The sequence below is a fragment of the Chinchilla lanigera genome, unplaced genomic scaffold (genome assembly GCF_000276665.1).
Source record: "Chinchilla lanigera isolate Chin_1 unplaced genomic scaffold, ChiLan1.0 scaffold00039, whole genome shotgun sequence".
NCBI lineage: Eukaryota > Metazoa > Chordata > Mammalia > Rodentia > Chinchillidae > Chinchilla > Chinchilla lanigera.
In genome coordinates this window covers 3,221,270-3,234,893 of record NW_004955440.1, presented here as the reverse complement: position 1 = coordinate 3,234,893, position 13,624 = coordinate 3,221,270, and the positions used below count along the sequence as shown (strand labels likewise).

Genomic DNA, 13,624 nt, shown 5'->3' with positions numbered 1-13,624 from the left:
CATTTCCTGATTATTTATTTTTACCATCCTGGGGACTGAATCCAGGGCACTGAGCTACATCTCCAGGCTCCTCCCCCTTTTTAATGTTATTTGCTGTTTGGGAAATGTTAAACAAATGAAGGTTAAAATACAAAGATTCAGTTTTTCCAATATTTTAGGCATTATCCAAATCACTTTATAGGCATTCCCTTTTTTAATCTTTACAGCAATTTTATGAGCTAAAGTAATGTCCAAATCTGTTCTCTTTTTTTTTCTTTTCTTTTTTTTTTTTTTTTTAAACAAAAAGGATATGAAGAGGGGGAACTTGGCTCAGGTTACAGAACTAATAACCATGAGCCTGTCTGACCCTACAGCTGACCGTCTTTAACCTAATCAATATACTGACTTATGAGGCGTCCAGAGTCTGAGTTTCACGGCCTAATTCCACCATTTAATCTGACTTGAATGTATCTACAGGTTCCAGAGCAGCGATGGTGAAATTAAGTACTTGCAGTTAGCAGAGGAGCTCATTCGTCCTGAGAGAAACACATTGGTTGTGAGCTTTGCAGACCTGGAACAATATAACCAGCAACTTTCCACCACCATTCAAGAGGAGTTCTATAGGTATGAGTGTTAATCTTCTTTACTTTGAGTAGGGGTGGAGCCTAGGAAGCCACCTCTTGGGCTGGAAGTGTTCACTTAGTGGCCAAAGGGCAGCTGTCATGGTTTCCTTCCAAAGAGAGGCCCTTTGATACAGTTCACTGTCCTTTCAGTTCTGCTGCAGTCTTAATCTAGGCCTTCATGGGGCTGACTTCGTTTTACATGCAAATATTGAAAGCTTTTGCTTTCTATACAGTTTTCCCCATTTGTCAGGTGTTTAGTAGTGTTGTTGTGCATTTGATTCTTTTCACCATGGAAATAGAAGTTTTAAGACAATGTTTGAGTGTCCTTGCTATTGCACCAAGGATGTTTGTTTGTTTGTTTGTTTGTTTGTTTTGAGATGGGGTATTGCTGTGTTGCCCAGGCTGGGCTTAGTCTTGAACTTCTTGGGCTCAAATGATCCTCCTGTCTCCACCTCCTGAATGACTGGGATTATAGGCATGTACCCCACCTGCCTTAGGGGATATCCTTATACCGGTGACATGTTTGTATTTGTTCCTTTAAAGTTTAAATTTTTCAAACTGGGCCTGGTGACATGCCTGTAATCCCAGCACTCTGAGGCTGAAGCAGGAGGATCCTTGCAAGTTCAAGCCCAACCTGGGCCACGAAGTGAGCCTGAACTGCATAGCAAGACCTTGTCTCAGGACAAAAAAAAAGTTTAAATTTTTTGTAATTATAATAATAATAATGTAGATATGTTTTAGGAAATAGAGAAGAGTAGGGAGAATGAAGTCATCTGTACATTTGTGATCCCACCACTCATGGATACCCACCACCAGTTAGCAGATCTCTTGCAACAAAGTCCTGGGAGCCTCCCAAGTCTGCAGGACAGAGTTGTAAGGGTCTTGTCTGTTGCATTTTGATGTCTTTCTGGGTGTATATAAGTGGGGTCATACTGTAGATAATGCATGTTGCCCTTTTTTACTTAATAGTATAACATTTTTCTATGTATAAAATTTCTCAGGGGCTGAGGATTTAGCTCAGCAGCACAGAGGTCATGAGTTCGATTCCCAGTGCCAGAAAAAAACAAAACAAAACAAAACAAAAACCAAAAAAAAAAGAAATTTCTTGGAAACAGCTTAATAGCTTAGTGGTTATTTTTTTGTTAGAAATACTGTGAGTGGTTGTGTTGAATAAATTAGGTTCTCATTTTGTTTTGTTTGTTTGGTACTGGGAATCGAACTCAGGACCTTGAGCTTGCCAGGAAGGTGCTGTGCCACTGAGATAGATCCCCGGTGTTGTTTTTTATTATATAGAAGAATATCATTGTCTATAGACACTTGTCTGCATATGTCTGTGTTTGGATTAAATAAATGAAAATTTTTGTAAGTGTAATCAGAGTAAAATACAGATTGTGGACAGTTGTGAAAGAGGAATTAAAACCCATGGATTAGAAGGCACAGCCCTTATGAATTAGAAAGTAGGGGGCTTGTCTCAATTCCTTTACTCACCAAGCGTGATGGTGCATGCCTATAATCCCGGAACTTGGGATGCTGAGGCATGAGTTTGAAGCGAGCCTATATAGTGTGAGACCCTGTCTCAGAACACACACACACACACACACACACACACACACTTCTGTACTTGTAACTGACCATCAAAAATGAATGGCAAGATAAACAGCAGTTTGTGGTGAAAGCATGTGGCAAAGACATTTGTAGCACTAACAAGTGAAAGGGAGTAGAAAATTAGACCTGAATTAGAAATAGCTACCGTGTTTCATGCACAGGCACAAAACAGCTGTCTTGAAAGTGACCCTTTTTTTTAAAGGATTTGTGTTTCATTCCTTAAACTGAACTGCCATAGCCATTAAAAACTTAGGTTAAAGGACATGTACTCTTCATTTTAACTAAATAGAGTCTGGCAGTTTGCTGTCATATTAGTACACAAACTGCCTTCCTGTCCTTGGCTTTTGGTGTGTGTGTGTGTGTGTGTGTGTGTGTGTGTGTGTGTGTGTGAGACAGAGAGAGAGAGAGAGAGAGAGAGAGAGAGAGTCAAAAATAAAACGAAGCAGGACATGGTGGTACGTGCCTATAATCCCAGCACTGAAAAGGCTGAGGCAAGAAGATTACAAATTTAATCCAGCCTGGGCAGCTTAACAATTTAACAAAACTGTCAAAATAAAAAGGACTGGATCTGTAGCTCAGTTTGAAGGTCTTGGGTTCCATTTCCAGTGTAACAAAAAAAAAAAAACAACCAAAAAATATATAAACACGCTGTTTTATAGACTGTAAACAGCTCAGGGAATGCTTGTGGTACAGAGCATAACACTGACATGCAAGCAAGATTATTCATGTAGAAGTCAGTGGGACCTAGTAGTCTGAAGTATGAGTGCTAAATGATTAAAGATAATAACTGTTTAGGTACAGTCTTTTATCTTTTGTGTATATATATTTGTGGTGGAATAGGGGAGAATTAAAAGAGGCTCTTAAACTAGTATTAGAAATGCCCTATGCTGTTAATTTACAGGTCTTCACTGTTGGCAGGTCTGAAAAGGGAAAGAAGTCCTTGGTAGGATTGTAAGCTATCAGTTGGCCTTTTTGGTTTTTCAGAGTCTACCCTTACCTGTGTCGGGCCTTGAAGACCTTTGTCAAAGACCGGAAAGAGATCCCTCTTGCCAAGGATTTTTATGTTGCATTCCAAGACCTACCTACTAGACACAAGTAAGAAAAGAATCTACCAGTAGTATAGGTACCTTCTATCCTGGTTGGTAATCAGAAAAATGGGAAGGTTGTCTAGATCTGTTTTTAAGTGGTGGTTGATGTTACATAAATCACTTTTACTTTGCGTGGCCTCTGTTTTTCTGATCTGTAAAGTCTATTTTTGGGCTTAGGTTTTCTCCTAAATCATACAAAAAGGTTGGTTGCTGAAAATTTTTCATAATTGGTAACAATTATAAAAAGAAGACATACAAATTGATGCAGCAAAATGTCAGAAGGGGACTGGAGATGTTACTTAAGGATAGACTATCGCTTAGAATGCCCTGGATTTGATCCCCAGCACCACAAAATTAAAATAAAAGGAAAAAAAAAAGGTGGTGTTCTGCATATATATATTTTTGTAGTTTAGCTTTTTGAATAGTTACCTAGAAAGTCTAGTTTGGAGAAACATGTTCTACAGTGACTATAAGGTGGAAGTTACATAAAGCTTAAGCTTGTCATATTTTACAAAGATTTAGGGAGGAAATTAGTACTGTGATAAAATATGAAAGAAGGATAGTTGCAGAAATTTATGAATCATAGGGCATTTAAGTTGAAGGGTTAAATTACTAGAAGAAATTAAAGTGATCTCTTTGAAAACTTAAACTGCCAAAATTCTTTCCTGAAATTACCAAGGTATTTTATATAAAATGGGTAAGTGAAGTAAAGGAAGTGTTTCAGAACTTTTTGAGTGTAGATTTTTTTCCATAGAAACTTGGTTATGTCAATAACTTTTTTTAAAAAGAAATTGTAGGTTAAGAAAAAGTGTATTTGAATATAAAACACGAATGGAGTCATTCTTTGATTTTAGCTCCTTTGTGTTTTTTGCTGTTTTTGCAACTCAAATGCTTTAATTTTTCACTCTGAGTTTTCTCAGCATAGCACTTTATAATGCCCATAACCCCTTAATATAAATAGTCATGCATTTTCTCCTCTATACTTCGGGGTCTTTTAGTTTTTAAACATAGTCATTTGTATGTTTTTGCAAATTCATGTATGTTACATAATTTAAGAATGGATGTGTTGACTAAATCATTCTTACAGAAAGAGCCTATGGAATAATTTGTCTTTTTTTTTAAGGATAATTTGTCATGAATACCCTCATTAAAACAAATACTAGATTTTTCTAAACTAAGAAGTTGAAAAATTGATATTTATTAATAGGACACTTGTCTTTAAACAGGATTCGAGAACTCACCTCGTCCAGAATTGGTTTGCTCACTCGAATCAGTGGGCAGGTGGTGCGGACTCACCCGGTTCACCCTGAGCTGGTGAGCGGAACTTTCCTGTGCTTGGACTGTCAGACGGTGATCAAGGATGTAGAGCAGCAGTTCAAATACACACAGCCAAACATCTGCCGAAATCCAGTTTGTGCCAACAGGAGGAGGTTCTTGCTGGATACAAATAAATCAAGATTTGTTGATTTTCAAAAGGTATTTATTTACTTCTATGTAGGCCAAATTTAGCCTGTGCTAATAATGCACTCCTAGGCTCTTGCAATAGCTTATTTAAATGTTAAACTTGATTTTTATGGAAGTTGGACATCAACAAAATGACTACAAATTTAAGTTCTGAACTCTTTATCAGTCTATAATTGTGACTTAAACTTGAATTTCAATTTTTATTGTGAACTATATATAGTGAAGAAAATTTTGGAGAAGCACTTTGTGTAGAACTTCAAGTTGGTGATAGGAAGGCAGGACAGGTGCCAGGGTTGGATGGAAACATTAAAGTGGTGGAGTCAGATTGGAGATGATCTGAGATGATTTGATACGAGGCCTTGAAAGTACTGAAATTGTTAAAATCTCAGGCTTAGAAGTTTAGGCCTGTCTTGATAAGCATTGTGAATATATTTAAGTGTGTAGTAGGGAGGTATGGGTTTTTGGTGTTTTGTCTTTGAAAGGAAGCCGTAAAGTGTTACAATATTTAACAGGCAGATGGTATATCTACCTGGGTAAGGGGATAGATGATGGCTTAAGACTGAAGGGAACTCTCAAATCCTAGCAGGACTGCTTATATGCAAAGAAGAGGGAAAAGTTAGAGGAGCTCAAGAATGGGGGAAGGATTATCAAAATAAAAATAAATTTAGTGTTTAGTCTTCTTGTTCCTGTATTCACCTCATAATTTATTAAAAGAAGCACATGTTCTACCAACAGCTTTGAGTAAAAGATGCTTTATAACAGTGATGGTGAACCTTTTAGAGCTTGCAGTGATACACAGAGCCTGCTGCAGCCCGTCATAGGTTCACCACTACTATTTTATAGTTTTAAAAGAATGCAACAGTCAAATACAAAGTGTGAATCTAGGCTGAGGGCTAGGGGAACTGTGATAAAGCAGTTTTTGACAATTTGTGATACTTAAAGATGGGTTAGATAATAAAAGATTGTGTAACTGTATGGAATTATTGTTTAATTCTTTGGATTATGATAAAGGTCATATGGTTGTCCAGGAAACCCTTTCTTGTTAGAGATGAATGTGAAAATATTTAGGTGTTTCCTGATGTCCACAACTTTGAAAGAACTATGTATCTAAGTATTAACAGTTGGTAGTTTGAGATGGTGGTATAAAAGTATGTTGGAACTTTTTTCATGACATTTTGAAAAGTTTAGGGAAGATGGAACACAGAACAGATATTTACATAGTCATTTTAAACAGAAGGAAAATACTTTTCTAATGAGGATAAAAGCATTTTTTTGCTTTTAGGTTTTTGAGACAGGGTCTCACTATGTAGTCCAGGCTGGCCTCCAACTCAAGAGTTCTCCTGCTCTCGCTTCCTGAGTACTGGGATTACGGGTCCTGTGCCACCAAGTCTGGCTGAAAGTGAACTTTTAATAGATACAGTGTGTTACCAAATAAACTATTTGGCTAAATTGTAATGCAGAGAATTTTTTTATTTTTTTATTTTTTTTTGAGACAGGGTCTCGCTATGCAGTTCAGGCCGGCCTGGAGCTCACTTTGTAACCCATGCTGGTCTCAAACTTGTGACGATCCTCCTGCCTCAGCCTCCCGAGTGCTGGGATTACAGGTGTGCGCCACCACACCTGGCTGAATTTTTAAGACGAATCTACAAAGGACCAAGTATAGTGGGACATGGTTGCAAAACTACCACTCAGGAGACTGAGCCAGAAGAATTGCCACGAGTTTCAGTCCATCCTGGGCTACATAGTAAGTTCAAGGCCAGCCTGAACTATGTAGCAAGATCCTGTCTCAAAAAGAAACAAAAAATCTTCAGAGGGTATGGTAACAGAACATGTCAGTACTTGTGGCACTGAATTTGGATTGCAAGGCTCGTGAAAGGGATGGCTTCTCATTCTTGGCTTTGTCTTTCTTGCAGGTTCGTATTCAGGAGACTCAAGCTGAGCTTCCCCGAGGAAGCATTCCCCGAAGTTTGGAAGTAATCTTGAGGGCTGAAGCTGTGGAGTCAGCTCAGGCTGGTGACAAGTGTGACTTTACGGGGACGCTGATTGTTGTGCCTGATGTCTCTAAGCTTAGTACACCAGGTTAGTGATTTCCAGCTCAAGTTTAACAAATTCTTGATTATCTGAATTGCGTGGTATCTAAAGTCTTATGTCTTTTTGTCTTATTTTGGGCTACTAATCAAAAGATAGACAAGAAATTATCATGAGGATGAAAACTCGATTTGTTACAAAAGATGCTGTTCTACAATTTTTCAAAGCTTAAATCTTTGGATTTATAGCTTTATTTGTGTGCTGTTGGCTCTTAGTACCTTTGAACTGTGAAACAACCTATCGTTCCATCTTTTATTTTTATTTTTATTAATATGTGTTGTGTCACTCTTTCAGGAGCACGAGCAGAAACTAATTCCCGCGTCAGTGGTGTAGATGGATATGAGACAGAAGGCATTCGGGGGCTCCGAGCCCTTGGCGTTAGGGATCTTTCTTACAGGCTGGTCTTTCTTGCCTGTTGTGTTGCACCAACCAACCCACGTGTGAGTCTTTATTATTAATCTTGAAGTGTTGGGATTAAACCTAAGGTCTTCCACTGGCTAGGGGGGCTCTCTACCAATCACCTGCATGCCAGCCCGAAGGGTAAGTCTTAATAAAATGGCAGAGTTAGAAAATCCCCTCACACCACCACAGAGTTAGACGCTCATGAAATAGGGTAACCCAATCAGTATTTAAAATAGGGTGTTCAGTTGAGATTTAATTTTTCAGTTGTTTGTTTTTGGCTCTTTTATTTGTTCTGTGGCACTGTAAATTGATGCAGGTCCTTTGCACTGAGCTACATCCCCACCCTTTTTAAAGTTTGAGACAGGGTCTCATTAAGTTCCCCGGGTGGGACGTGAATTTGATGCTTTTGCCTCAGCCTTCCAGAGTACTGGGATTACATGCATGCACCGCCATGCCCAGTTTCTTCAGTCTTAAACCCAAATCATTTTACATCCTTTTGACTTCAAGGAAAAGTTCTACTTTTTTTCATACTTTTGAGCACAGTAATGTACATTATCCACACTATATTGTACTTTGTCATGTTCTTGTAGGAAGTAAAAAGATTTAGTGATCTGGGGAGTAAATTGCTATTCTGAGATTAACGTTGTTATAATTCGTTTAGTTTGATTCTGTGTGTCGAACAGATAAGAGTTTGGAAAAAATCCAGTAATCTTCTGTGGCTCACCTTGTGAGCTTTCAGACACACTTGTGAAGTGAAACACAGTGGTACTAACTTTAAAGTCGCTGGATGAATGACAAACCCCTTAGGTGTCTTTTTGTGTGTATGTGATACTGGGAATTACACTTAAGGCCTCAAGCATATTATACAAATGATTTGCCACTGAGCTGTATCCCCAGTGCCTCCCCCGACCCCCTTTTTTTTTTTGGCTTTTTGAGACAGAGTCTCGCTATACAATTCAGGCGGGCATTGAGCTCACTTTGTAGCCCAGGCTGGTCTCGAACTTGCAGTGATCCTTCTGCCTCAGCCTTCCGAGTGCTGGGATTACAGGCGGGCCCAGCACACCCGGCTTCTCCTGGGCCCTTTTTTGAGACACACTCATTATATTGCTGCCCTCAAACTTGTTCTTCTGCCTCAAGTCTCCTAAATAATTGGGACTACAGATATACACCACCATGCTTGCCAACCCCACCCCAGCTCCCATTAAGTTTCTCCATTAATCCTTGCTAGTTCAGGGAGTTGTTTTAAACCAATAGAGTCAATAAGTTATAACGCGGACCTTCTAAGGTATGTTTCTACTTTACTTTTTCATTAGTGTATGTTAATTACACAGAATTACAGGTTTCAGGGGCTGGGGATTTAGCTCAGCGGCAAAGCGCTTGCCTGGCAAGCGCAAGGTCGTGAGTTCGGTTCCTGGTACCGGAGAAAAAAAAAAAAAAGAATTACAGGTTTCATTATGACATTTTTATACATACATATCCCATAGAAGCTGTGTTTTTCTTTGTAGTGAAGTGTCTCTATACTATTTTGGCTGCTTCTGTGCTAACTTTTCCTTTTTTCTCCACCCCTCAGTTTGGAGGGAAAGAGCTCAGAGATGAGGAACAGACAGCCGAGAGCATTAAGAACCAAATGACTGTGAAGGAGTGGGAGAAAGTTTTTGAAATGAGTCAAGATAAAAATCTCTACCACAATCTTTGTACCAGCCTGTTCCCTACTATACATGGTAAGTTTATGTCTATTTGTGGCATAAACTTGAAGTCAAAGTGATTGTGGAGAGCAACAAGTGATTTCTTAAAGCACATAAATCAGATCACAAGAAGTTTTTAGTGGGTTTAGAATGGGTCATTTACAGAAGGACAGATACTCCACTTGCATGAGGTACCTAAAATAGGCAGGTTGATAGAGACAACGTAGAACAGGGGTCATCAGGCTTGAGTGACTGGGGGAAGTCGAGAATTACTGTGTAATGAATAAAGTTTCTGTTTCGGAAGATGAAAGTTCTGGCAAGGGGTGATCTTTTTTAAGTTTATTTCATATATTACTCTCCATTGCTAGCTGCTTGGCAATAGTGATTAAAGTCTGCTTTGTATGTTAAAGAATATGACTAAATTTGTCGGGGGGAGGCTGGTGTTTTACCCTTTTGGGATAAGGAAAGAACTCATGAGATTGTGGGTGTTCCTTTTTTGGTTATGCAGTATGTTTTAAATTTAAATTTAACCTTGTTTTATATTTTGAAAGATCACTGAATGGAGCAGCTGAAATCTTTTATTGTTAATTCTCCATGCGCTTTTAGAGCATCCTTTAATGAATGGGTGTCAGCATTTTTGTGCTGATCCTTACCAGTTGGTGCTAGTCATTAATCAGAAGTTTAATTTCTTACCATGAGAAGATTCGTAGGGCTGTTGGAGTATCTTTACAGATACTTGAGCAATTTATGACAAGAGCAAAATGAGGAGGAAGCAGTATAAGTGCCTCTTATGACCTAATCTCAGAAGTTAAGCCCTTTACTTCATGAATTTACCTGCATGAATTTGTTAAAAGCAAACCACTTAAGTCTACCTGCTCAGCAGAATTAATTCCATCTTTAAAATGAGGAGTATTGTGCCTATAATTGCAGCACTCTAGGAGGCTGAGGCAGGAGGACTTCAAGTTTGAGCCCAGCCTGAGTGACTTAGTGGGAACTTTTCTCAGTTAAGCATAAAAAAAAGACTAGAGATATAGCTCAGTTTAAAGGCCCTGTGTTTAATACGAGTACTACTAAACAAATGTAAATAGTATCAAAAATTTGTAGAATATTTTAAAACCTCCATACTCTCAACACATTTTGTTTCATAGGTCGTAAATGGGAGAAGTTTTGTTTGTGGAGTGGATTTTTTTGAGATTGAGTCTTGCTATGTAGTCCAAGCTGTCTCTAAACTTGTTATGTAGTCTAGACTACCCTCAAACTCAAAATGCTCCTGAATCAGCCTCCCAAGTGTTAGAATTACAGGCATACCCTGTACTTGGTTTTAATTTTTTTTTTTTTTATAAGAAATGGTTTGTGTAAATTTGCCTAGCACTTTGTTGGTGGAGTTCAGTCAATAATTCCATAGGAAAATGTTTCAGTAGCGTAGTGTCTTGTCACCAGTTCACACTGGGGAGGCTCCCTTGAGATTCAGGTAGCCCAAGGGAGAGATGCAGGGCTGTGGACTGGGTTAGACGTCTTCGTGTTCAGGTGCTGCTCAGCCATGCACTTGCTTGGCAGGCCAACTAATATGCCGGTCTACGTTATCTATAGACCAGTAACAACTTTGGTTATATCAGTTATTTACCCTGACATTGGGAGGTGCATCTACACTAGAATTCTATTGACTTGGACTTTTTTGTCGCCCAGAAATCACCCCCAACAGTCTGAACCATAGTGCAGCCATTGTGGGCTTCATTTTTTCCTACACACAGCACTTTTCAAAATTGTATGTTTTTGTTTTTGTTTTTGTTTTGTTTTGTTTTGTTTTGTTTGTCTTTTGAAACAGAGTCTCACTATGCAGTTCAGGCTGGCCTTAAGCTCACTTTGTAGCCCAGACTGGTCTTGAACTCACCTCCTGCCTCAGCCTCCCAAGTGCTGGGATTACAGGCATGTGCCACTACACCCGGCTTATAGGTTTATTGGATTTATGAATTGTTGTGGAAGCAGCTATAAGTTGCATCCCTTTTATTTAATCTGTATCAGTTTGGTTAGGGTGTATGTATGTATTCAGTCACTATCGGCAGTACAGAAGAAAGTCATGGACAGTGACAGACTGTGGAACTGGAAAGCTGTCATTGGCAAGAACTAGCAAGTGACAGTGGTATTTTAGCTCAGTGGTCGAGGCTTGCCTAGCATACAAGATACCCTGAGTTCAATCCCCAGCACCACCGAAAACAAAAAAGAACTAGTAACTATCGTAGGCTGTGGTGGACACGGTTCATTTATAAGGAGAGGTCTTTGAGGACTAAGACATCGGAAGGGGTTTCATGCAGGAAGTAGAACTTACGGACAGGAAAGGCTCTTAGATACATCATGAGCATGGGTACTTAGACGTGTGTGATGTGGAAGAAGGCACATGATGAGGTAAGGCCACAGAACAAGAGCCAGGATCAGCAGCCAGGTGTTTGTGCCCTAGGCACATGCCTTACCCCTGCTGTTCCTGCCTTTTGGTTGATAAAAAACATTCCCTTGTAGTTTCCTCTGAAGTCATGTAACTTCAGGTTTGAAACTTGGTTTTCGTTTGTACATTCTTCTCATTTCAGGCAATGATGAAGTAAAACGGGGTGTACTGCTGATGCTCTTTGGTGGTGTTCCAAAGACAACAGGAGAAGGGACCTCTCTTCGAGGAGACATAAATGTTTGCATTGTTGGTGACCCAAGTACAGCTAAGAGTCAGTTTCTCAAGTAAGTTTTTACCTAAGGAACTACCGCAGGAAAAACCGTAGTTCCTGACTTGTGGTGTTATCAAGAATGTAGTCAGTACTACAGTAGGAAGTATATGTACTGTCACTGTGTTGTATATATCTTATGAAGAGGAATAACAGTGTCTGACTGCTGATAATGAGCTAGCTCTTCAGGCCTTTTTTCTTTTTCTTTTTTTGTATGGGCAGGCCTTGAACTCATGATTATCCTCCTGCCTCAGCCTCCCAAATGCGGAGATTACAGGTGTATAGCATCACACCTGACTGTTTTTTATTGAGATAGGATCTCACTAAGTTGTCAGGCTGGCCTCAAACTTGAGATCCTCCGGCTTTCGGCCTCCCAGATAGCTGGGAGGACAAGTGTGTACCACCATGTCCAGCCATTATTTTTTGAGATAGGAAAATTTCCTGTAATCGCAGTTATGCAGTTATCTTTGTATAATCTGGCCATAAAAAGGAATAGATGAAGGCAGGTGTGGTGAACACCTGTGATCCCAGTAGCAGGAGGATTGTCATGAGTTCAAGGCCAACCTGAGTTCCATATTGAGACCCTGTTTCAAAAAAAAGGGTGAATACATGAATTTGTGTTTTCAGTGTTGTAAATGTGTGTCAACTTTTTTCCCTTTGTTTTTGGTGCTTGGAATTTAACCCTGAGCCTTTACACTGAAATACATTCCAGAGCCCTTTTTTATTTTTTATTTATTTTTATTTTTTGCGGTACCGGGGATCGAACTCATGACCTTGTGCTTGCCAGGCAGGGACTTATGCCACTGAGCTGTATCCCCAGTCCCCCTTTTTTCTTTTGAAACTATCTTATTAACTTCTCCAAGTTGGCCTTGAACCCAGCCCCCGAGCAGGATTTAGAAGGGAGGGTAAAAAAGAATTGTAATCTGTACAGGGTGGTGTACACCCTTTAATCCCAGCACTCAGGAGGTTGAGTCATGAGGTTCAAAATGAGTTCGAGGCCAGCCTAAACTACTTCACAAACACCTGTCTCAAAAAAACAAAATTGTGATCTTCCTGTCTCAGTTTTCCACAGTGCTAGGACTGCAGATACTGACCACCATCCCTGCCCTTTTTTTTTTGTGCCAGGAATTGAATTGAACTCAGGATCTTGTGCTTGCCAGGCAGGCCTGTGTCACTGAGCTATATCCCTGGCCCCCCAGCTTTTTTGTTTGTTGTTTTGAGACAAGGTCTTCCTATGCAGTTTAGGCTGCCCTTCAGCTTACTTTGTAGCCCAGGCTAGACTTGAATTTGCAACGATCCTCCTGCCTCAGCCTCCCGAGTGCTGGGATTACATGCATGTACTGCCATGCACAGCTAGCCCTGCCTTATTTTTAATTTATCCTAAACATTCCCCCCATGTTTATTTTCACAATTGTCTTTATTGGCATATAATGTACAAAGTGATTTCCCTAGCTCTGTTACTTAAATAGTTCTGTATTGATATTTTCCTGTATTTGTTGAAGAAATTTGTAACATGGTACTATTCTAGAACATTTTCAGTTGACTTGGAGTTTTATGCTTATATATTTCCTTGAAGTATATCACAAACTAGGGGTTTTGTGTTTTTGCCTTATGAGGGATTGAACTCAAGCCCTTTGATATGCTAGGCAAGCACTCTGACACTTGAGCTATACTCTTCCTCCTAGATTGGGTTTTAGATTTGAAGGTAACTGTCCTATGTTGAAAAGAATTTTTTTTTGTCCATTTCCCTCTGCTTCCCCCAGCCCCACCCCAAAGTACTATATTGTTACCTTTAATAACAGTATTATAGTGCAGCCGGGTGTGGTGGCGCATGCCTATAATCCCAGCACTCCTCGGGAGGCTGAGGCAGGAGGATCAGGAGGCTGAGGCAGGAGGATCGTTGTGAGTTCGAGGCCAGCCTGGGCTACAGAGTGAGCTCAAGGCCAGCCTGAACTGCACAGCAAGACTCCATCTCAAAAAGA

At 39.8% G+C, this 13,624-nt stretch overlaps 1 protein-coding gene across 1 annotated transcript in view; it reads left to right on the top strand.

Moving 5' to 3' along the window:
- Positions 1-456: 456 nt before the first annotated feature.
- Positions 457-13,624, top strand: part of Mcm6 (minichromosome maintenance complex component 6) — a gene marked incomplete at its 5' end in the record, with an annotated part of 33,635 nt that continues 20,467 nt past the window's right edge. Inside the window, 7 exon segments of the mRNA XM_005390765.2 lie at positions 457-603; positions 3,192-3,302; positions 4,522-4,771; positions 6,673-6,838; positions 7,142-7,287; positions 8,820-8,970; positions 11,517-11,658. Of these exon segments, the coding sequence (XP_005390822.2) occupies positions 457-603; positions 3,192-3,302; positions 4,522-4,771; positions 6,673-6,838; positions 7,142-7,287; positions 8,820-8,970; positions 11,517-11,658 (1,113 nt within the window).